This window comes from Amphiprion ocellaris, chromosome 6 (genome assembly GCF_022539595.1).
Source record: "Amphiprion ocellaris isolate individual 3 ecotype Okinawa chromosome 6, ASM2253959v1, whole genome shotgun sequence".
NCBI classification, from domain to species: domain Eukaryota; kingdom Metazoa; phylum Chordata; class Actinopteri; family Pomacentridae; genus Amphiprion; species Amphiprion ocellaris.
The window spans coordinates 29,751,451-29,775,865 of NC_072771.1; the positions used below are offsets into that span (position 1 = coordinate 29,751,451).

Below are 24,415 nucleotides of genomic sequence, written 5' to 3' on the forward strand. Positions count from 1 at the left end.
TGCAGAACCTGTTGATACAACCCAGAAGATTAAGTCTTTTCATACTAGATGAGTTTTATTTGTTCCTCTCTGCACAAGTCTCAGGCCAAAACGTCAACACTATACAGAAAATATTTTGTGATCTAATGTTTTTGATGTTCTTGACCTCAAGGCTTCTCCTGTCATGCCACTGTCAAGACATTTTTTTTTCATGTTTTACCGTATAGCTACTAAGTCAGCTAAAGCATAGTCGTATACATGTACAGTGCAATGAACATTAAAACACGTTTAGTATTTTATTTCACCAAATCTCCAAATTAATAGATATGAAAATATCTGTGTTTTGCCTTTTTCCTGACAGTGCGTCCTGACCCACCAGTGTCTCTAAGCTGGACCTTGCTGAATATAAGTCCCTCCGGCCTCAGTTATGATGTCATGGTCAACTGGGAGCCTCCACCCTCTGCAGACGTTGATGCAGGCTGGATGCGCATTGAGTATGAGATCCAGTACAGAGAAAGAAATACCACAAACTGGGAAGCAGTGAGTCCTCACTCTGAACTTTCTCTTTAAAGCTCCCTCTTCCACCTTTCACTTTAATTACTTGTGCTGACGGATGTAAAAACCCACCTTAAAACTTCACAAACCGGTTCTCTGCACATGCATGAGCTCAGACAAATAAAAACGTACATGTACCCACTTAAAAGTAAGTTGTAGGTCGGTCATAGAGACAGTGTCGTGTTTCTCTTCCCCTCCCCCCTGAACTCTTGTGGCTAAAATGCAGTATAGCTTTGTTGGCAAGGCTGTGGAAGCCAGAGCAAAGCCCTCTGAGAAAACACAGCCTCTCTGAAGGAAGTGAGGGGAGGGATCTGTAGGTCAGGGGCCATGGGACCTTGTACAGGCTCATATTCATTACTTCTTGGCCAGCCAGTCTGACAAGTTCAGCCTTGGAAACTGTTTTAGACCCTCTATTATAATAGAATGTCCTCTATCCAATGTATGTAAAATGCTACAACAATTTTACCTTTGGAAAGGTCATGGTTTCAGTTACCAGAAATAAACATGGACATCTGGACACCCTGTTGAGCTTGAGTAAGCCTCAATGTTGGTGTATGAGTACTTTCTGCAATTCTAAATGTATCATTGTCACATTTTCTGTTGTATAAAGCTCTGTCTGTTTTGTAAATCTGCACATTTCAGTTGGAGATGCAGCCACACACTCAGCAGACAATCTACGGTCTGCACATCGGAAAAGACTATGAAGTGCACATCCGCTGCAGGATGGTGGCCTTCACTAAGTTTGGCGAGTTCAGCGACTCCATCTTCATTGAAGTGACTGAGATTCCTACCAAAGGTAAGATAATGACAGAACAATGAACCTCTTGGCAATAAATAATTATGATTTGACAGTTTTAAACTGTAAGATTGCACACACTTAACCTAGAATACTCTCGTTGTGATGCTGCTGCTGAGGATGTTTCATTTTGTTTTTCAGAGTCGACTATCCCTTTCACATTGGTTCTTGTTTTGGGGATTGTTGGTATCCTCATACTCATCATGCTGATAGTCATCACTCAGCAGCATAGGTAGGAACAGCCACATTTGCCCTCTTTCATGCCTCCACTGTCTCCAAAACATACATGCAGCAATAAGATATTTGAGAAACACATACACAAGAATATACACGTCAACTGATGTTCTCTTGCTATGGCAGATTAATGATGGTTCTGTTGCCACCTGTTCCTGCACCCAAGATTAAAGGCATCGATTCAGAGCTGTTGAAGGTACATTTATGTCTCGTCTGTGATTTTTCTTATATGAACATACATTTTACAGGCCAGTAATATATTAGCACAGCTGATTTTAGATAACTTATCACACATATGTTGTTATTAGTGTACATGCTGGCTAGCATGCAACAAAAGTCGCATCACTACACAGCGTTACATGATTTATTTATGTCACGAAAAATACTAGCTTGCAGAGTACATTTTTTTCTCTCTCAAAAAGCCAGTGTCAGTTGAGTTGTAATGCTTATGTCATGTTGAATAGAATATTGAATTCTAAATGAAGATGAGGGAAATTGTAAACATCAATAGTTCACAGCAGACAACACATGCAGTTGTGTATCTAGTATTCATTCAATAACGCGATTATATAAAGTATTGTATAACCACAGTTTTTAATTACATTTCCATTGTAATGTTGATCAAAAACAGACCTCTGTGTGTCAGCGTGGCTGAGGCATGTTAGGCCACGTAATCATCACATCGCCCACTGTTCCTCTCCCCCATCATTGTCTGTTTGTCATCTGTTTCACTATAGCTATCGAATAAAGGCAAAACAAAACATGTTCATAAATAACAAGCAGACAAAGACAGAAGGACCACTGAAGGCCATTAAGATATGAAGAGGGTCTTGGTTCAGCATTGTGTTTGTGGGTGTTTTATTACCACAGGATGCAAATGCTTTTAAAATCCTTAGAAAACCACCTGACCCATGACCCTCAGAAAAAAATCCTGATAGGTAAATAAAACAATAACACTGCAATTTCGTGATTAGACAAAGGTGACAAAGGTGCTGACTTTGCTGCTGATACATTTATATTCACACAATGGCTCATAAGTCACAGTGTTCTGTAGAGGAATAGATTTTTATTATCCATGTTTTATTATGTTCTGCAGAGGAATAGATAGGGTTTTTATTTCTGCATTATAATGGCCTCACATGCTTATGTACACACTTGCATACAAATTTGCAGAAGGGGAAGCTGGACGAGCTGAATTTTATCCTGACTGGTGGAGGTATGGGTGGCCTGCCCACTTATGCACCAGATTTCTACCAAGATGAGCCATGGGTGGAGTTCATCGAGGTGGATGGGGAGGATGGAGACAGTGGAGAGAGGGAGGACAACCGGGCCTCGGACACTCAGAGGCTCCTTGGTCTGCCCCATCCTGTCAGCCACCACATGAACATGGGTTGCTCCAACGCCATCAGGTAGGGCTGAGATAATAGCCAGATATCCTAGAAAGTTTGGGTTTTCATGCTACCAGATGACTCCATACTTTTCTTCGCCTCCAGCTTCCCTGATGATGACTCAGGTCGGGCAAGCTGTTACAACCCAGATCTGCCCGAACAAGACACATTAATGCTGATGGCCACCCTTCTGCCAGGTCAACCTGAGGAAGAAGAAGCTTCCTTCGACGTTGAAGAAAGAGCTCCAGCCTCCAGCGAAAGGTCCCTTGTCCAAGCCCAAACTGGAGGCCCCCAGACTTGGGTCAACACAGACTTCTACGCTCAGGTCAGCAATGTTATGCCCTCCGGGGGTGTGGTGTTGTCTCCTGGCCAGCAGCTCCGAATCCAGGAGAGCACCTCAGCCACAGAGGAGGAAACACAAAAGGGGAAGGAGGATGAAGACAGCAAGGAGACTGAAGAGCAGAAGCAAAAAGAGCTGCAGTTTCAGCTGTTGGTGGTGGATCCGGAGGGAAGTGGCTATACCACAGAGAGCAATGTCCGGCAGATCAGCACTCCCCCCAGCTCTGGCGAGGGGTACCAAACAATCCACCCTCAGCCAGTGGAGACCAAACCTGCAGCCACAATGGAGGATAATCAATCACCTTACATTCTTCCTGACTCTCCCCAGTCCCAGTTCTTTTCCCCTGTTGCAGACTATACTGTGGTGCAGGAGTTGGACAGCCATCACAGTCTACTCCTCAACCCGCCTCCCAACCAGTCCCCCCCTCCCTGCCTGCCACAGCACCCTCTGAAAGCCCCCATGCCTGTAGGCTACATTACCCCCGATCTGCTGGGGAACCTTTCACCATGAAGTGACAATGCCATCAGACCATTAAAGCTGATTGACCAGGAAGTCCCCCTGCAGTCACCCTACCTGATTCCTGCTGGAAACCAAATAACTTGTGCGTTGATGAGCGTGTACAGGGGTCTGTTTTCAGAGGCTGCTGTAAGGGAGGCGTGAGAAGCTGCGAGCTTAACTGTTACATCAGTTGATCCGATGCAGAGGCGGCCAAAAGTGAACATCACAAACCAAATGCACAGTTTGCTCTTTGTGTCAACATCCATGTATGATTGTAATGAGTCAAACAAGGCATCTTGTCCATGCTTAACTGCCTTAGATCGCATTACATCTTTGGCTAGTGTTGTGTAGAGCAATGGCGTTGTTGAAGTCTTAATCTTACAGAATGATTTCAGTGTATGACTGATGGAAGGAAGACAAGCACATTCTAGTCATGTTTTCACGCCACACAGAGGAGTCATTGCTGGCGCTGATACCGTTTGCGCCTCAGAGGTTTTATATTCTTAAGTTTCTTATCTCATCTTATTAGTATCTCACTAGAGATGTATTTTTAAACAACAAAACGCCAATCCAGTACACTGTTAAACACAGCTATGCAGATTTACCTTGCATTCCTGGCTTCATTTTATCTACACAGAAGATGTTCATATTTTTACGAATTACTGGCCAAACTTAGATTATATGATGTTAAGATTTGTATTCTGTAGCTATAACTTTAATAGAAGAAACACTTTCACCAACTGAATGTACACACAGACAGACACAAACAGTCAGGGCAACAAATACCAATAAGAAAGCAAAGTCAGAAGAATCGACATGTGTGATCAATATTCTAGCTCTTTCTTTCCTTGGGGAATGTTGACAGGCAGTCTGGGAAATGAAGGAAGTAGCTATCTGAAGTGGACATGAAAGAGTCAGATAAAAGGGAAATTAAAAAAAAAAAAACAAAAAAAAAAAAACACTTGATAGACTAATTCCCTGATTAAAATGTCCCAGTGTGGATTTTTCCTCTTAACCTGAGGTTGTTTATTTCCATTTTATTTTAGCAGTATCATCAAAACACACGTTATTTACAGCAGTGAAGTGCGGCTCGCACAGTACGGGGCTGTATCCATTCAGATTAACTCACAGCTGGGAGCCGCTCTGCACAGACTGTGCTGTAGAACACAGAGCATCACCAAGTGCCTTGCTAGAGGGCACGGGGAAATAGACACACACCTAACAATTTACAGAATCCAGGTGTTGCATCACATTTAACAGTCTCCCCTTTACAACCAGCACTCAGTCATAATCTGTTAAACCTTAACCATCAAGCTTTCTGCTTGGGGATTGTATTCTTGTCACATTGTATTGTTACTGCAGGGACAGCAACTGGAACAAGTTGAAAGACTGTGAAAGTATGTAATAGATGTAATTAGCTAACATTTTATACTTATTATCTGCCAAGTATACCATGTTAACAGCCTGTGCCTATGATAGTGTAATTAGTTGGCCATTCCTGTGCTATGGTACTATGCTTGCGTAATTACGGTTTGTACATTTATGCATTGCTATGTGCAGACACGTATTGCTGTGTATAGTTAAACTGGTATATATTTCTGTGCACAGATTAACTGATAAAAATGCACATCCACAAACACAGTAACATGCATGCATACATGCATATATATATGCACAACACAGAAAATTTGCCTCAATTATATATGTCATTTTGCCTTGCTGACATGGTCAGAAAAATTACGAGCGCAAAATTGTTCAGCACAAAACCATAATTTGCATGTTTCCGTTATGCTCGTAAAGCTGACAACAATTTTCAAACCAGAAATGTTTATAAGGGCTCGAACTGGAAGTCACTGAGTTCCTAGTTCAGGTCTGTTAGAGCTACATACAGACAGGTACATAGATCTTAATATTTTTTCCTCTAAACAGCTGATTCTGACACAAAAGGTCTGTAATTAGGCAGGGATTTTTTGTTAGCGTGTCCAAATACTTTGCTTAGAAATGTCAAATTCAGGGCATTATTTAGACAGAATTTGTTGCTTAATCAATTATTTAGCAGCATTAGCTTATAGTATAGACTTCTTGTTGGGTTATTGAGAATGTAAACTTTTGTATAATGGTCTATTAGAGATAGCAGAGGAGCCTTTTGTAAAGGTTCTAGGCTCCTCACGTGTTTTCATCCTATGAATTCTGTCATGAAGACTTGACAATATGCGTGCCACAAACACGACAGCATAGCACGCTGTGTATATAAGCGGTCTGAAAATAGGCTAATAGAGCTTGTCTTGTATGCATGGTTTTGTGATACAACACAGTGGACTGTCATTTTCAACAAGTCCGTGAATGAATCCGAGGCATTGTTATTGCATAACATCAATGCAGCCTCCAAATGAACACTTCTTGCCAAAAGCAAACGATACTTTACAGTGCAAAAGAAACGTATCCAGCCTTATATAATTATGTTGTTTTGAGCTCATCCTTGAGATAGGTAGGTTAATGACTTGGATAGAATTGGTCTTTTGTATAAGACAATCCCATAACAAAGAGAGACAAAGCAAGAGCCATAAAATGACAGTTTTGAAAAATGTGAATCTGTTAAATATGTGCCATTTCTCTGTTTATGTCTTCGTCTGTCTCTCTCTTATCTTTGTTGAAAACTCAGTGTTCTGTTGTTGCTGCCTAGTTGGGATGATACCAGCAACTCAGTGCTGTTGCAGAAATGTCTTAATATATTTACTAGTGCTGTAAAATTACAAGTATATATTTTTATGTCATTAATGTTACTAGTCACGATATATTGCTGCTCGGTACATGTATTTTTCCTACATTTAGCCTTACTGTGGTGGGAAGGGGTCAGTCCAGAGAGTGCGCCGATCACTGTATTGTGTGCTAAGTGTTTTGTGATAAAACTTTCAAATTGGATGAGACCAATATCTGAAAATGGTCTGTGGCCTGAAGGTATGATTTGGTTCAGTTATCAGGAGCATTACAGTGGGACAGTTGACAGTGTTCATACCTATCCACAGATAACCAGAAGGTGCTCTGTGTATATGAAGGAGGATCGGATAATGGACAAAGCACTGTTGAGGTTCAGTTTCATTTATGTCATGGTGATCGTGAATGTGTACAAACCTGGAATATGCAATGCAATTATATTACTGAGGAAAAGTTGTTTTAAAAAAAAAAAAAATGTCTGAAAGTGTTTTTACATGAGATCGATATTGGGTGGTGCTTTTTTTTCTTCATGCTTACTGTACAGATGTTTACTACATTGAATTATTTTTTTCCAGTTCACAATGAGCTCATTCACAATGTCGTGTAAAAAAAAAAAGAAAATTGCAAGTGTTATTTCAAGCTTTTAAATGTTACAGACACTTTAGAGGAAGCACTTTGTACACATATATATCTGGTGTTTAAAACAGTATTCAGATTTTGTATCTCATCTAAGTCAAACGTGTGAATTACTTGTTGCTATAAAACAGCTTTATGTTTTGTAGTCCGCACAATAATCAAGACAGCGAGGAACTTTCGATATCAATAAGCTTCAGTTTTTGTTCTACAGAGTTTATGTTTATAGAACGTATTTTACACTAACAGATTGCTAGAATGATGTACTGTAATGGAGTATTTCATATTTGCTATAAGATTTATGGATAGGTAAAGCAGATAGGTCTTTTATGAAGTCATATCAAAATATAGGCAGAGTGACATAGTTATATTGTAACTCGACACTCTTATTTTTCTCCCACTTTGTGATTTCAGCATTTCATTATTGAGAAGTGCATTTTGACGGGGGTCAAGTATTTTATAATGATGTGTTTTGGCCCTCCAGTCTCTCGGTTTTGCATCAGCTCTAGAGTGGCTTCTGTCGCTCTATTAGGTCTGGAAGTAATCATGCTGGAATTTGTGCTGGTTGTAACTCTTTATCAAACAAAGAGCCCTGAGCCGCACATTTTTCAGCTTGTTAAGGAAATGGTTTAATTCTTGACTTGAGTACAGCGGTATACAGTTTGTTATTTTTTTTTCAATGACATTCAGTGGCTCCGCTCTATATTTCTGTCCATGTGTTATTTATTTGTCTGTGCAGAGCCCCTTAAAACTCCCACTCCCCACTTTATCTGACAGTGAACAGGGTGGCATGGTTAATGTCATCCCTGCCATGTGTCAACCAGGCTCATAAAACTGGAAATATTCGACATGCAACACTCTGCATTGTGGTCTCAAGTGTGAAAAACACCGCAATTCATCAATTTGCCTTGACTTCATTTCTTAATATGACTCCGTATTTTCGTGCCATAATCATATTTTCAGACCTTCCCTTGTCCTCGGAGCCACTGTCCTTGTCTGTCAGCTGCTGTTTTACTCAGCGTCAAGAACTGTTGTTGATCTTTTGATGATTTGATATTGTTCTCTTACCAATTGAGCCTTTCTGGTGTCGTATGTGTGATCAATAAGCTCTCGACAAGTTAGACAATAAATATACAGCATCTTGTGCATTATTATTTTGTCGTTTTTGTCACAAAGGGGCTATTTCTTGTTGTCCTTGTCAGTAAATCTCAATGCGCCTCTCAATTTGTACAGTAAAACAGACCATTTCTTTGATTTTCAACTAATCTAATGTTACGGTTGGAAACGCTAGAGTAAACTACACGAATTAGATTTCAAGGGCTTATCAAGATCTTACTAGTTACAATTTTCTGCAGCAATATATCATGGGTTCCTATGAAATTGCATATGACCACAGTCGTCACAGGACCTCCTAAACTCTCTTTCAACTGTGTAATTAACAGCACACGAGCAGCACGCTGCACAGTAAAGGTCAGCTCGGATCAGCACTCGGTGATGGGGGCGGGGGTTAATTAAGAAAATATACAGCCCACTGTGGTCAGAGAGTTAAAGTTCAAATGGATGTGTGAGAGAGAGTGGAAAATAGGGACCGCATGCATATATGAGCGGCTAGTTGGAGGGTGGAGAATGTGTACTTGTTTGTGAGCAACACAGAGGAACTTTGTGTGAATGGGTTCACAAGCATGTGATTCTCTCCATCGTTGCTGGAACAAGCGGAGGGGAAAGGGCTGCAGAAACAGTTGTACATTGAGGGGAAAGCATATCGGACAATTAAGACGGAGGCTGTGTACTGCACTGCTCTGTGTGGGGTTGATTGAATCAGAGAGACAGCCACTCACAGCTCTTTGTCTCAGGACATTGCAGGTAATTACCCATAAGTCACTGTTCCCCTGTATTGGATCTTTAGCCCAATTACGCCCACACAAGCAGTCCACCTCAGCCTCATTTATTACCTCCGGTTGCTTGTTGACCTTTTCAGACACACAGTCCAACAGGCAATTCAGCTAAATAAAACCGAACAGAGGATGTTGCACTTTGAGACAATTTAAGACAATTTCACAGATTTTTAGAAGTACATTGACGTCTTTACACAAATGTTAGTATAGAAAAATGAGCTTCAGATGCTCCTCTTGTTGGTGGCACATTTGTTAATACTGCTTGTATCCAATGCTAGTCTAAATACCAACAAATAAAAAAAATACCATACAAACACACTAAATTGACAGTTTTTAATAGAATAAAGCCTATTCTCTTATTGTGTTTTCTGCTGTTCTTCCAACTATCATCAGTGTAATCAAAAAAAGAAATGTAACGAGGTGTATGCTACATGTCACACATCAGCTGTGTAGTTAAGGAACTATAAAGTTTTGCTTTTTTTTGTATGTTCAAAGTAAGTGAGAGCCTTTTCTGAAATGATAAGTGGTTGTTTTCATCCCTATGGATGCCTACTGCAAATATTTCACATAGCTTTTGTTCATGTGCATGCATAATCAGAACAGTTTGAAACCGCTGGATTTGAAAATGACAGGAAAATAGAAAAAGGCTCTAATATGCACAATCTTTGAAAATGCTGTAGTATTTCTACAGAATATAACAGTCACTGAACTTCATAATTACAAATGAAAAAGACCTCTATTTAAAGCTTATTTATGTGCAGGTGTCAACAAATGGTAATGGTATCAGCTCAGTAAAGCAGACAAGCTGGATCTACTCAGCAGTTAGATGTTGAGACTGTGATGGTGGTTTATTGCGTAGTCCATCATTGCCACCTGTTGACAAGTATTGGGCAAAGCAGCATCTTTCACATAAATCTCCAAATCTTTTTTTCAGGAAAGCAGTTCTATACTTATCTGTCAAGTAGATAAAATACATTTGGGCACTGTATTATGAGTAACATGATCCTTGTGCTGTGTTGGAGTTGTATTTCTCCAAGTAGGGTTAATGCAGTGGTCGTGCAGTATGGTTGCCAAATACTACCACAAAACACTCCAGCCACAAATAATCAGTGCTTTAACCATAATTCGTCTTACACAGCCAATTTAAAAATTTCAAAATGCTTAACTGTGAGCATCTACTGTCAACTTTTATGTCTTATCGTGACAAGAACATACACACAAACTAAAAAAGTAACTCAATCATCTTTATTCAATTTTCTCTTTCCTTCTTTGACAGCCTTAATACAATTGTCTGTACAAACATCAGCTTTTCAGGGTGACTGTTGTCTTTCCACAGAAACCGTCATTAAGTACAGAGTGTATTCCAACAATCATTCATTTCTTTACTCTCATTTTCCGTTCCTTTCTTCCTTAACGATAGAACCATGCTTTTTATGTTTTATTTTATAAATGTATGCAATTTGCAACCTACATAGCAAATTTGGTAAATGCAAAAAAAAGAAAACAGGAACGCCAAATACTCAACATTTAAAATGTGAGGGGTTTTTTGAAAGTGGAAAAAAGATACACCTGAGATATGTTAAAGCTTGAGCACTTTATCAGCAAGTAGAAAACAAAAAAAATAAAGCTGTTCATGAAAGTTACTGCTGTTATATGTGCACAAGAGTGATGATCAATAGTGTGCCCTACAGTGAAATGCATCATTGCTTTATGCTGTTTTAGTTTTGTTTTAAATGTTTTTTCAGGCCACTGCCAGTCAAATATTTCTCTTAAGTAACTAGTTCACAATGTCTGATATACTGCAATAGTATCTTCTTTTACTCCTCCTACATCCTGTATCGTCTTACAGACTTTATGTCATTCTTTATTCTGAACTTTGAAATGCTTCAGGGGTTTATCATGTTCTTGAACTACCTTCTCCCCTCACTCCAGCCTGACATCATACAGAGGCCACTAGAGCATAGTTTCTGCGCCTGTTTTCATAAAGGATGGAGAGAACAAAATGGAGAAGACAATTAATGGACATGACAACCACATAAACTACTGAGACAGGATGAGAGCAACCCACTGACAGAGGGGCAACATGGTATATTGGTTAAAGTACAGTCAAATCATTAGCATAATACACTAGCCATACATGTTTTGGTTGATCTGTTTTTGTGGTATGTTACCTTTATCAGTGTGTTATTGGCTTGTTCCCCTGTTCCACATCCCTCCTGTCAGAATTGCCTCCCTCCTGTCCCAGGGTAATACTTGTTGGTAAAAAGAGCACTTGACTCCGGTGTTGGTGGCTGATGTTAATAAGAGGGATAATTGGAGCAGCTTACAGCTGCTGTCATCCTCAGCTCACAACACCTGGAGGTCAGGCTCATTGGGTTGGCTGTGGCTGCTGTCAGGCAGCAGGAGGCAAGCGTCACTGTCAGGTCTCCCTAACATTATTGGCTGCATTGCCTATCAGTCCGTGTCACTGTCAGGAGGCGGGCAGCGCCTCGTCACAGTGTCAGAGACCAACTGGCTGCTCACTCCCTGCATCGCCAAACAGCCTGCGTCAGTGTCAGCATCAGCTGGCTTTGGGAGAGGCTTCATTGTCAGAGCCTGCTGTCCACTGTCAGCTGTGCTTTGACTTTCACCTCACCTTCTCTGGTGTTCAAGGCCTAGCAGGGGCCCCGTGAGCATCATGCGACATTTGTTGCATGTGCACTGCTTGTGGTATCTGGGCTAAATCAAAATGATGCTGCATTTGAGACATCCTACTATCTTGCTCACGCCCTTGTGCCCCAATACTTTGCTGACTTTGAGTTTGTACATAATCAGAACCATGGCCAGCATCATGGTGTCCCTGGTGTTGGCCATGGTCGTGATCATGTCCATGGCCAAAGCCACGGGGGTGGAAACCTTGATCAGCCCCATGGTGACCATGATCAGCCCCATGGTGACCATGATCAGCCCCGTGGTGACCATGACCAGCCCCATGGTGACCATGACCAGCCCCATGGTGATGATGGCCATCACCATGGTGATGTCCATGATGGTGACCATGGCCATGATCATGACCGTGACCGAGCCCAGTGCCGTCTACAGATGGAGTATCAGGCTGTGCATCTGATTTCTGTTTGCACTCCTCTGGAATCTCAGCGCTCTGTGAGAAAATTGAAACATGGTTTTCAGTGAATTAATTAACATTTCATTGAATGTGTTACCAGCATATTATAAGATGACTTATGTTTGTTTAAATTAATTAATATTCATGCAGTTATGTGAATTCTATACCTCATAGCTGCACTCTCCACAAGTGCGTTTGCAGTATGCGTCTTTGATTGCACCCTCAATATGGCCCTGTCCAATGATGGAGTATGGAAGCGAGATGTGATGAGTAAGACGACCACACCTGATGGCAAAGGCACAAGAAACATTGTTATGTTAAGCATGGAGGCAACCAGTGGTCAAAAATAAAGAAAAAAATTAAAATCACAGTTGTTTCTATAAAAGGCCATGAATCATCCTGTACATGTGACATACCTGTCATAAATGAAGAAGTCATCTTTGTCTCCCCCAAGTGTCTGCCAAACATCCGGCTGCTGCTCATCCTGTTTATAGAATGTGATGTTCTCTGAGAGTCTTTGTGCCATCATGGTGTGCAGGCGCTGTGCTTGCGCCCCCCGGTGGTTAACAACCATGTAAGCCACATTCTTCAGACCCTCACCCTCCAGCTGCTGGTGCAGGCCATCCATTCTGTTTAGCAGAGGACCGTCAGAGACCATGACTTTCCAAATCAGGGTTAAAAGTAACAAAGTTACTGCATGCTTTAAAGGTTTGAAAAAGTTTTAAGGAAAAAAAGCTGAACAGTTGGATAAGAAGAACTAGTCTGTACCTGCTATAGCTCGTGGCCAATTTGACACGCCTTGCAGAACGGGGCCATAAATCAACTGACATCATTCTAATATATTTTATGCAGCACTTGCTGACAAACAAAACAGTGTGATTTTGGGCTTTGCAACGGCTTCAGGACTCCTGGTTAGATTCTTTTTTTTTTTTTTTTTTGGTTAGATTCAAATACTATGTTTGATTTTTCTTTTCCTTGAATGGACAACAAGGCAGAACAGGAGGTCAAAGCACATGCTGGCTGTCATGTGATTGGCACATACCTGGAAGCCTGCACCAAGCAGAACAGTCAGCTGGCCTGTAGAAGAGCCACCACTGTCACCCTGCCCATTGACCCCTTCATAGGCTCCACATCCCCTATCCTCCAGGCCGGAGGCAACTGACAGCGAGGCCCACCCCCCTCACTCTCTGCCCCGCCCCCATGGAGGAGGCAGAGAGTGAGGAGCAGACTGAGGCCAGCCCACATCGCTGTGGTGCCTCCTCAACTCCCCCAATCTGCTCAGGAACAGGACAGTGGTGGGAGGAGGGAGAGGTAGGAGGGGAGAAAGGTTAAAAAAAAAAATGGTCAAACTCAGCCAAACAAAAGTACCTCAAATGTACAAAAGGTCAGACAAGGGTTATCATTTTAACATCCCCCAAATCGTCCACTGTGTCCTGCCAAACCATTACTGATTTTCACTGAGGTGTTGCATGGACTGGATATAGATATATAAGGGGAAATGTGCAACTAGTTGAGTGAAGAAAGCAGTTTATTTGAAGTTGTCAAATTTGTGCTCATGTGGTTTTTATACAAGTTTAAGTTTGCTGATGGAGTAAATGCAAAACAACTGATAGTTGAACTGAAAGCGTGCTTGCTTTAATGCTGAAATCAAAAGGTCTTACATTTATGTAGCATTTTAGCCTCTGCATGGCAGAAAGGTTACATAATGTAGTAAAAGATTCACTGGCCGACTGAAGTTGCACAATTAAAACATCTGCATTTATCAAATACACTCTATGGCAAAATGCCCTAATGTCCATCATCTTAGTATTTGCATTCTTGTAAATCATAGCTGTTAAATATCACTTTACTTTATTTTTTAGTAATTTGCTAAAATGTAATGACATTTGGTCACTTACCTTTTGGTTAAAATAAGTTTCCCTCCCTCTGTTCAGCTCTGCTTTGCTCCAACTCCTCGAACAAAAACAAGCCTCTTCCTCCACTGCTCCCCCCTTTTATACTCTGCCTGTTGTTTTTCTGTCAGGAAGCAGGACAAAGTTCAGTTGCAGCTGTATGCTGATGCCACACTTTTCTCAGCTTAAAAAAGTCAATGCAAGAAATCACCTTGTTCACTGGAGAAACAAGTTTTCATGGAAAGTGTTTTTGCAGCAACTGGCATGCCTTCAGGGGGAAAGAGTGAGGACAAAGAGTAGCTTCTGTATCTATGATGTGTCTCCTGTGGAGATAATGTATGCATTTGCCTTGTAAATGAAAACGATTGCCTTTACATTGTTCCAAGTATATAAAAGAGGTGCACTGTGAATCTCCAAGAGCACGGAGGAACATTGTGTAATTCTGTTTCTTACTTTCTGCACAGGGAGGGGAAGTGAAAAAGGACAGAAGGCGGGATTTTGGTCGGCATCCAGCATGTTTCTGCAAAGTCCAGACTAACACAGATAGAAAAGTGCTCATGCTGTTTGCACAAGCTAGCAATCCTGAGTGAAAAAATCAGTTGAATAAACAACAACAGCAAAAGTACAACACCAACAGGGTATTTTATGGTACTGAATATGGAAGATCATCAGTAAGCAAACTTTATTCGTAATGTTCAGGGCAGGTCAAATGGAGGACAGTGAATTTATTAAGAGGAATTGAGATTACTCAAGCACCAGGAGAAAACAAAATGATGAACGGCACAGAGATTTAGTTAAGATAAGTCCTTCATTTCTCCCCACGCCAGGGGAAATTCACATTGTTACAGCAGCTTATGTAGCAATAGACATAATAATAGAAATAATAATAGAATAGTAGTAATAATATTTACAGTATGTACAGGGATGAGAAATGAGGATGAAATAGTACAGTATCGACACACTGTAAGACAATGCAATATAAAGTGGCTTCAGAAAATAAGTTTAATAAGTAGGTGTTTTACCAAATTATCCAGAGACACACAATTCTTGTTCAGACATGTTACCCTGGTTTAGGTTACGGTTCAGTTACCAAGTAACACAGCAATCTATGTGACATTTACAGCTGTAAACTGCATCAAAGTACAGGGGGGGGAAAGTGACTGCAGATCTTTTTGTTTTACAGATTGTGTTTTGTGTGCAGATGCAGGTCAGATAGTTTAGAGAGGTGAGACCACCATTATGAGGTTAGTAAGGTCAGAGACCAGTCAGGCTAGCTCATATCAGTGAGAGTGTGGTGTAACAGTGTATAACGCCACGTATGCAGTAGTGTAAATATAAGGTGTTATCTGAAAAATGATGAGCAGTAAACGGAATGGACATGATAACCTGCCAAACATTGATGCCATAACCATGCAATAAGCCGTATATTGCATCATGACGATGAACGCTCCTTGTTTATCTCCACTGGTGAGATTAAGACTAGATTTTTGCAGTATTGTTGGATTGTCTTTAAGTAGGTTAAGGGTGTTCTTGTATATCTATACAAATTCATTTTTGCATATTCACATGATATGTGTGATGTAGTACTGAACAGGGGATAGTTTATTTCCAGCAGTGTCTGTTGGGAAGGTATGACTCTTGGGGATATAATGACAAAATGTCTGCAAACAATCCCTCCTGTCAGAATTTAATAACTAATCTGATACCAGGGCACATAGGAGAGCAAGACTGTGGTGTACAGATATAGTCAAACATGCACCAAGGCACACAGTGATTATGGTCACCAGTGTCTTTGAAAACCACCTGATCAGTGCAGTGAAATGTGACAACTTCAATGCCACTGATACAGCAGAGCATGACATGTGACTGTGTGTCCAGAACTACCTTATTCTATGACCCAGTGTTACTCATTTACAAAGTCTGGCACTGTGCTATATGCACTTATTGAGGACACACTGACCTGCATACAGTAGTGCATATCAGTACATTTGAAGAGCTCTGAACTAACAATAAAATCCACGCTTAACTATAACAAATTAAAAAAAAAAAAACACTAAAATGTTATTACAGGTGCAATATCTTGGAAACATTTGATATACTCTATACTGAGATGGTTCACACTTGGGTAGCATTTGTCAGTGTGGTGCAACTGACCCTGGTGACAATGATCTTGCACCATACAGTCAAAGTATTTGCTTCATTGCATCATACTCCCCCAAAGATGGTCCGGAATCAGACGACGACTGAGCGCTGTCTTTAGACACCGAAGTGACTGATTAGCTGGCCTCCACCTGCACACCATCCACTGATTGCAGATGTCACACACCTGGACCTCTCATCAGCACACACCTGTAGGGGAGAGAGAGCAAGGCAGGAGGAGAGAGCCCTGCCACAGCTCATGTAAAGACATGTTTTTTAGTTTCTTTTTCTTTCTTTTTTTTGCAAATTATTGAAAATCAAAAACTGACATCTCTTTCTTACACAAGTACTTAGACTCTTTGCTTTGACACTCAGGGTTATGGTGAGGTGCATCATGCTTGCTTTAATATTTGTTGAGATGTGTCTAGACGTTGACTGGAGTCCACCTGTGGCAAACTGAATTGATTTGACATATTTTAGACACATGCACACACCTCTGTATATAAGGTTCCACAATTCACGTTATGTCAGAGAAAAACTAAGCAACTAATTCCAAAGAACTCCTTGGTGTACATTAGACACTATTATTTCATTGGGTTCATGTCTGGCATTCTTAAGGGATTCAAAGTCAAGTTTGGTACTTTGCTCTGAGAACCCAGAGGTCTCAGTGTCTGGTAGGTAGCTGAGATGTGTTATTTAAGAACGGCACTATTAAGACCTGCCATTGTGGAGATGAACTATTTTAGGTTAGCATGCTTTCGAAATAATCTTTTGCATCCGAATCCTTTGATGTTTTAATGCTTTGTGCTCTCTCATGGCTATATCATAAAGTTATTTACAGCCAATTAATAGACAAAATCTTGATTTTATGTATTTAATAATGACATTAATATGACAAAATTGTGCAAAAAGTGTCTGAATACTTTCTGGAAATGACTATGAAAATGCATCTGCTTGTTATTAATTCCTTAATTAATTCCTCGTACTAGCACACACACACACACACACACACACACACACACACACACACAATCTGTTACATTATTCAGACTTCAGCCTTGTGTACAGAGGGACTATCCATTCTATGATGTATTTGTTTTGTCAAAATATTCACATATTTATGGTACGACTGCTTTGCAAAAGCTGCAATTTTCTGACATCTGAGCTGGTTTATGGCATTCTGCTGCCTAACAACAATTTAATTTTGATACTAAACTTATAACTTAAGTATATTTTGCTGCCAAACAACTACAGCAACTGTGGCATTTACAAAGTTAGCTAATATTCTGATTTTATCTTTTAAATACCATGTATAGTAGTAAAAGTCTTGACCGTTTTGCTTTGGTAAAGATATTTTTTCCACTACTTGCACATTGCTTGAAGAGAACACAATGAGATAATTATAATCGCAATATAAAAGATAAAGCTATTTACAGATGTTAATGCGTTGAAAAATAAATCAGGATTATACGTTTTGATGATGGTTATTTTGCCCTTTTCATAGCTAACGCTTACAGTTCACCGCAGTCACTAAGCAACGCTCCTCGGCGTCCTTGACTTCGCAAGGGATTCTGGGAAACCGAGGCTCGACAGTTGAACGACCGCCCTTTTTGGAGCAACGAGAGTAGAACAGCGGTACATGCGTCGAGGGAAATAATATCGCAAAACAACTTTCTGAAGCAACATAGCCAAACTCGAGGTACGTGTACCGATGGTTTTTAAGGCGTATTTCGACCTGTGACTGTTACAATTACGAAATCTGTCTGGGAAAAGTGTATTTTAATGCGCGGTTTGATGACGTAATGTTGATTGTCAAACGCGAAATGGCGAGCGTGCTAGGAGGCCCGTTGCCTGCAGCACTGTGGCGATCTACCATGTTGATTTCCTTAATGTCCCTCTTTCGAAACGCTTACATATGTACATCTGCTCGTAGTGGGTCGGCCTTTGGTGAAATGAGTCCGTCAGGTGTGTGAAATGACTTGTTTTGTCCTTCAGTGGGGGGAAGGTTTCTGTGTCAGCTAGTGAAGCTAACACGGAGCTAAACTAGCAAAGTTGTTAAGCTAGCTACATTAGCCCCGTGTGTCACATCAAGAGTTGGATTATATCAAACGTCGAATTATAGAAAGCGTCACTACGGTTGTCTCTTTTGAAGTTTAACAGTTGTGTTTTTTATGCCGTGCATTGCTTTAAGTTATTATTAAATGATTTTAGCTTCTCTGTGTAACAGTGTGTAACATCTGCACAATTCAGTTTACTTTTGACACTTGGTTCAGTACCCTTAATCTTGTTCCCATGATTTTTTCCGTGTCTGCTCATTCACTTTGTAATAATATGCAAATTGGAATAAAATTACTTTACAACCATTCTAAATTTGCCTATAAGGGGACACATCAAATTGGTTGCCTGTTAATTAAACAGTAATTGTCCAACTTTCTCACTGTGTTGTTTTGGACAGTGTGAGGTTCAATCAAATTGTGTCGCAGTGGGTTTTTTTTAGAAGTTGCTAAACCAGAATATCAATTTCTTTTTCTATTCAAAGGAGTGGGACGTTTTACGGTGTCAACTCTTATTAAAACTATTGTTAATTTCCCACAAGACGTCAAAACAGTGTAGAACAGGTGAAACCATGAACCAGTGTCATAAGAATGTCATTGTAATTATGCACATATATGGATAGTTGGTGTGATAGCTTTACTGCTTTGCTCAAGTAATATTAAGCATTGTTTGTCCATCTTCTTCCCCTCCTGCAGAGGTGAATAATGGCGGCGGAGGTGGAGGTGGAGGTGGAGGTGAATGAAGGCAATGAGTATCCAGCACATTACAAAGTCATGATGGACAAACTTAATGAACAACGACAGCTGGACCAGTTCACAGATATTACGCTGATTGTGGATGGTAAGCCTGCATACATTGTAGGTAATCTTTATGATATATTGGCCAAATTTCTAAGCAACACTACTTACTTCCATCTTTCTTGTCAAATCCAGGACACCAGTTCAGAGCCCATAAAGCAGTGTTGGCAGCATGCAGTCAGTTTTTTCACAAGTTCTTCCAGGATTTTACTCAGGAGCCCCTGGTGGAGATTGAAGGTGAGCTGAGTTTTATTTAAAACAGGAAAAGGAGCAGTCTCACATCTTCAAGGACAATCACACCATATTTGAAAACAAAAGCAATGTGGATGTTAATATTATTTCCTAAACAGACTGTTGTTCATCCCTGTATAAATTACCACTATAAATACTGTAGTTCAGTGCACATGCAATGTTACAAAACTGAATATTGATTTTAACTGAACTTTTACTACAGTTTCTACTTTAAAATAAACAGCTTTAATCATGGCATGACCATTGCTGGATTTTGAAATGGTGAACTAGAACAATATAGGAGCTTGAAAAAAACTGAAAACAATATTGATCCAGGTCTTAGTTTTTGTTTGTGAGTAAGGTACACTCAGTGCAGGACATTTTACAGTTGAAAATAAACTTGTGCTCTCTAGTGGACAAACTATGTAATAGTCACACTGTTTTAATATTGCTTAACATTTAGTCTTGTAGTTCTGTACTGCCACTTCCTATATACATCGGTACCAACTGACGTTGCAGCTTGGTTAATTCATCGATCCTGTTCTAGAGGTTTTTTTTTTTTTTTAGAACATTTCTAATTCCCTGAATTCTAGTATTACTCACTGATTTGGACTGCCTTTTTTTGTGTGTGCATTATTTTCTACTTCTTAATCATGACATCTCCAACTCTTAGCAAGGAAGCTTTTGTTATTAGAACAGCTTTTACTCACCACCACTGCTCTGTCACATTTGACAGGAGTGAGCAACACAGCCTTTCGCCAGCTGATGGAGTTCACTTACACAGCCACGTTGGCTATAGCTGGAGAAGAAGAGGCCTATGATGTCTGGAAAGCAGCTGAATACCTACAAATGCAGGAAGCCATCAAGGCGCTCAACAATAAGTGAGATTTAAACACAATGCTCTGCTACATTTTGCTGCTAAAGAAGATGAATTGTGTAACTCAGAGTTTCATGTATGTAGTTTGTAAATGTGCTCTTGTGTTAGTTTTCAAAGAGCTGGATATAAACAACTTTGCCTCAATACTGTAGCTTATCTTCTCTTGTAGGATAAATGATAATTCTTCAGTGAGAGCAAGGAGCAAAGGTAAAAAGAGGAAGATTGCTGAGACGTCTAATGTGATTACAGAAACTCTACCCTCAGTGGAAGGAGAGCAGGTCAGTATGTTTCCTTGCAAAGTACTGAACATTGTGGTTGACTGAAATTTCAGTAATGATTGCCTGCATGTGCCTACCAGTGAAATTCATTGTGGGTAATATTTTCAATGCCTTGCAGGTGGAGATTGAAGTGATAGGGGAAGGGGCCATCGAGGTAGAGGAGTCGGGGTTGGAGGAGGTGGTCGATGCAGCAAAGAATGCTCAGGCGGCATCAGATGACTCAGCTTTGGCTCTTCTTGCTGACATAACGAGCAAATATCAGCAAGGAGAACCAACACTTCAGGTCATCAAGAAGGAAGGAATTGAAGAGGTATAATTACTTTCTAATTAAATTGTGTTTTCAGCCGTGGATATAAGACTTATGGATGTGAAAAGATGAACTCAATTGTGTATTGCTGTGTTTGTGCTTAGCAGGAAATTGTGTATCAGGAGGAGACAGTGACTGCTTCCAAGGTGTTGGAGAATGTCGAGGTTGTAGAGGTCCAGATTTCTCAAGTAGACAACGTGTTCCGCTGCAACAAGTGTGACCGCAGCTTCAAGTTGTACTACCACCTCAAGCAGCACCTGAAAACACACCTGGGCTCTCTGGAGAAGCCCCATGTGTGTAGCCACTGTGGTAAAGCCTACACACGGGAGGGTGCATTGAAGCAGCACATCACTACATTTCATTTTGATGTGGAGGAGCTATCTCGAAACCAGAAACCCCAGAAGAAAGTGCACATTTGTGAATACTGTAAGAAGCACTTTGACCACTTTGGCCACTTTAAGGAGCACTTGCGGAAGCACACTGGTGAGAATGAGAAACAATGTGATAAGTACTCAAACTAGTAGCTAATCATAATGAGGCATATTTGTCCAGGAGGTCTGTTATTGTATATCTAGCATTAAGAAACGTGTCTGTCCTTTTGTGCTTATCCTTAGGTGAAAAACCATATGAATGTCCAGATTGTCATGAGCGATTTGCAAGGAACAGCACATTGAAGTGCCATATGGCAGCCTGTCAGAATGGGGCTGGAGCCAAGAAGGGGCGCAAGAAACTGTATGAATGCCAGGTACAGATTGTCCACAATCAAGGCAGCCAAGTGCTCCTCTGCCAGTGCAATGTTGATAGTGAAAAAAGAATTTTCAGATTTTTTTTTAAATCAAGTGTACTGATTTGTTTATTTAATGTAGAAAGACAGTGTCCAGATTTTCTGATACAGTTGTAAAAAATATAAAGGAACCCTTTTTGTCTTAAAATTGGGTCAGATCATCAAAGTCAAATGTATGTGCAAGCAAACATTCGATATTCAAATGCGGATATTCAGATATCACCTTAACGATCGGATATTCAGGTCCAGCCCTACTAATTAAACCAAGGTTGAATTGTTTAGTAAGAACACTACATGTGGAGTAAAAACGGTACTGCATGCCCACATGGAGGCGAGTGTACTGACACAGGGTTCCCGCCTTTGGTCCTGGAGAGCTAGTGATCCTTGAGGGGAAAAATGAATTTCCAAGTTTTCACGGTATCTTCAAGAATAAATGTCTCCCTGGCTGTCTGCCAGCTGAAGCTCAATAAAAGTTTGGTGATGCAGCAGAACAGTGATATCCAAAATTGAAGTAAATCACTTCAGAATGACTTCAAACAGAAGCTTTGCCTTTTGCAGTGACCCAATCAAAAGCCAAAACTCTAAATCTAAAGTGATGCTGTAGAATGACCTCAGTAGAGGTATTCTCACTGGGAATTTTATAAATACGGCAGAGCTGAAACAGTTCTTTAGGGAAAAAATGATCCAAATGCTTGAGGTCATTACTGTCAAATGAGAGTCCACCACTTATTAAATCTACTGCACTATCAAAGATAGTTTCTTTTTTGTTTTTGTGAGAATTTGTTTCTTTTGTTGGTGTTACATTGTAAATTTCAATATTTTTTTGCGGTTATGGACTGCTAAGACAATTACCGGTCTCCCTTTAGACTGCAGGATGTTGTGATAGCCATTTGTCACTGTTTTCTGAAATCTTATAGCCCCAAAGATTAGTCACGTAATCTTCCAGTACTGCATGGCAACATCTACATGTTCCCATAACACTTTATCAGTTCACTTCCTGTGTTTGAAGGAAGAATGCTGACTGTTGTCTTCTGTGATGATGACCTACTGTTTCCTCCACCGTCTCCCTCAGGTCTGTAGCAGCGTGTTCAATAGCTGGGACCAGTTCAAAGACCATCTAGTGAGTCACACTGGAGTCAAGCCCAACCACTGCACCATCTGTGACATTTGGTTCACGCACCCCAAAGAGCTGAAGGCCCACCTCAAAGACGTCCATTCCATCGAGGACAAGACAACTGAAGAACTGGTCATTACTGACTCTGCCGCAACCGCCGCTCTCGCCATAGCAACGCAGAGCATAGAAGGAGCTGAGACTGTCCTGCTGGAAGACGGCATTCACGTTGAGCACGTCACAGTGGGGCCTGTGGATGTGATGGAAATGGAGGAGACTGCGACAGTTGTGGTGGAGGATGGAGAGGTGGCGGAGATGTGTGAGGAGGACATGGAGAGATTAAAACAAGCTGGAGTGCAGATCCAGGTGGTGCACGTGACCACAACTGAAGTTGACGGGCAGCAGGTTGTGAACCCTCAGGTAGAAGTAGAGATGGAGGGAGAGGTGGTGAACGTTCAGGAGGCAGAGCAAGCAGTGATAGTATGAGACAAATGACCTGTAGGATGCTCTTTCAGTCTTGAATAGCTGCATTATCCTGAAGCAGACATCCTATTTTCCATGTAGGTCATTGCATGTGGGATACAGCATTTCACCTCAGTTTGTCCTGCTGTCACATGAAATATCTCTTTTCCCAGCACCTTCACTCTTTGAACTCTGAGTTATGGACAGTTACCATTTCTTGCTCTTGATGCTGTATTTATTTTAAAGCCGTTTGCCATCTTATCCCATATTTTTGGTGTCTTCAGTGCTTCATCAGTCCATTTTCATGTGTCATTTTCTTTATGTCCATGTTTAACTCAAATTTATATTTTATTTTTTGAACTTGGGGCGCTTGCCATGGAAGTTTTTACAATGAATGAAATGTCGCAGCTCATATAACTGTTGTTGTATGCTGCTGATGTTTCTCAGTGTTAATGCGCCAATTTTGTTGATGTTTATTTTCATATTGACCTTTGGTGTTTTTGTAGGAAAAAAATCTGATATGGAATAAAACTGGTTTTGAGAATGGGCTAGTCTTGCATCTGTATATTGGACATAGCGGGGTATAGATATATTTAAAAATGCCGTTGAATTTATAATAGCTTCAGTGGATGACTGCAATCTGAGAGAAAGCACTGATGGGGATGAACCCACAAAGATTCATCACCCAATTCTGCAGTTCCCCTCAGCTTTATAGGACTATGAGCGTGCTTTGAGTCAGTGTTACGCTATGACTAATGCTTAAAAAGTTACTTGCTTGCAAGTAAATACAGTGGAGCATTTATCAGCAAAAGAGCCTTCGGAGTTTCTGGAAACCAGAACCACAAAAATGTGGATATTGGACTTGCAGTTGCCATGTGACCCAAAACACAACCTCAAATAACAGCAAAAGTCGCTTCATATCTGCCTTTATGATGTGATCGATATGTACTGTATATTACAACGCTGTGTTACCAGTGCCCCCAACTGGCTAAACATTAGGTAAGTGTGAAGAAGTTGGTGTGTAATGGACCAATATTGACAAACCGTACAATATAGTTAAGACGCTTTTTGCATTTCCACTGAAGGATTACGTCATCAGTAGTTTGTTGTAATTTATCAGGTCTACCAGTTGATGAAGAATTCAAGCAATAAATGTCGGCTTTTTTTATTTTTATTTTTTTACAGGATTAGTGCATTGGATGGTTTAATTATGACTTCAGAAGGAACCTCTTGAGTGCCTGAAAACAGGTGTAATTACAGAATATTGGTGTAAGTTCTTATGCCATGCCATGCACATAACAAAGTCTATGTTTGCTTCTATTGCACAGTAAATACAAATCAACCAA

General features: G+C 40.6%; 3 protein-coding genes across 7 annotated transcripts in view; 2 read left to right on the plus strand and 1 right to left on the minus strand.

The window, feature by feature from the left end:
- ghra (growth hormone receptor a) overlaps positions 1-8,289 on the plus strand; it is a 28,592-nt gene extending 20,303 nt beyond the window's left edge. For both annotated transcript variants that reach the window (XM_023280933.3, XM_023280934.3), the window contains 6 exons: positions 341-519; positions 1,177-1,330; positions 1,472-1,562; positions 1,691-1,760; positions 2,738-2,973; positions 3,058-8,289. In XM_023280933.3, coding sequence (XP_023136701.2) covers positions 341-519; positions 1,177-1,330; positions 1,472-1,562; positions 1,691-1,760; positions 2,738-2,973; positions 3,058-3,802 — 1,475 coding nt within the window. In that variant the 3' untranslated portion in view covers positions 3,803-8,289. The remainder of the gene's footprint in view (positions 1-340; positions 520-1,176; positions 1,331-1,471; positions 1,563-1,690; positions 1,761-2,737; positions 2,974-3,057) is intronic.
- Positions 8,290-10,263: 1,974 nt separating this feature from the next.
- On the minus strand, positions 10,264-14,171 carry selenop (selenoprotein P). Of its 2 annotated transcripts, none has more exons than XM_023280919.3 (5): positions 14,035-14,171; positions 13,179-13,410; positions 12,553-12,765; positions 12,304-12,421; positions 10,264-12,172 (listed from the first exon to the last, which is right to left on the minus strand). In XM_023280919.3, exons 2-5 carry the CDS (start codon positions 13,379-13,381, stop codon positions 11,375-11,377), a joined length of 1,332 nt encoding a protein of 443 aa, XP_023136687.1. In that variant the 5' UTR covers positions 13,382-13,410; positions 14,035-14,171; the 3' UTR covers positions 10,264-11,374. The 2 variants fall into 2 exon arrangements, with proteins under 2 accessions (XP_023136687.1, XP_023136688.1); XM_023280920.1 differs by having other exon boundaries at positions 11,402-12,172; positions 14,035-14,152.
- A 3,536-nt stretch (positions 14,172-17,707) lies between these two features.
- On the plus strand, positions 17,708-23,617 carry znf131 (zinc finger protein 131). Of its 3 annotated transcripts, none has more exons than XM_035953139.2 (9): positions 17,708-17,866; positions 18,918-19,062; positions 19,155-19,256; positions 19,987-20,131; positions 20,297-20,405; positions 20,524-20,715; positions 20,817-21,195; positions 21,327-21,457; positions 22,569-23,617. In XM_035953139.2, exons 2-9 carry the CDS (start codon positions 18,927-18,929, stop codon positions 23,091-23,093), a joined length of 1,719 nt encoding a protein of 572 aa, XP_035809032.1. In that variant the 5' UTR covers positions 17,708-17,866; positions 18,918-18,926; the 3' UTR covers positions 23,094-23,617. The 3 variants fall into 3 exon arrangements, with proteins under 3 accessions (XP_035809032.1, XP_035809034.1, XP_035809033.1); XM_035953141.2 differs by having other exon boundaries at positions 20,820-21,195; XM_035953140.2 differs by lacking the exon at positions 17,708-17,866 and adding an exon at positions 17,996-18,132.
- The last annotated feature ends 798 nt before the right edge of the window (positions 23,618-24,415 follow it).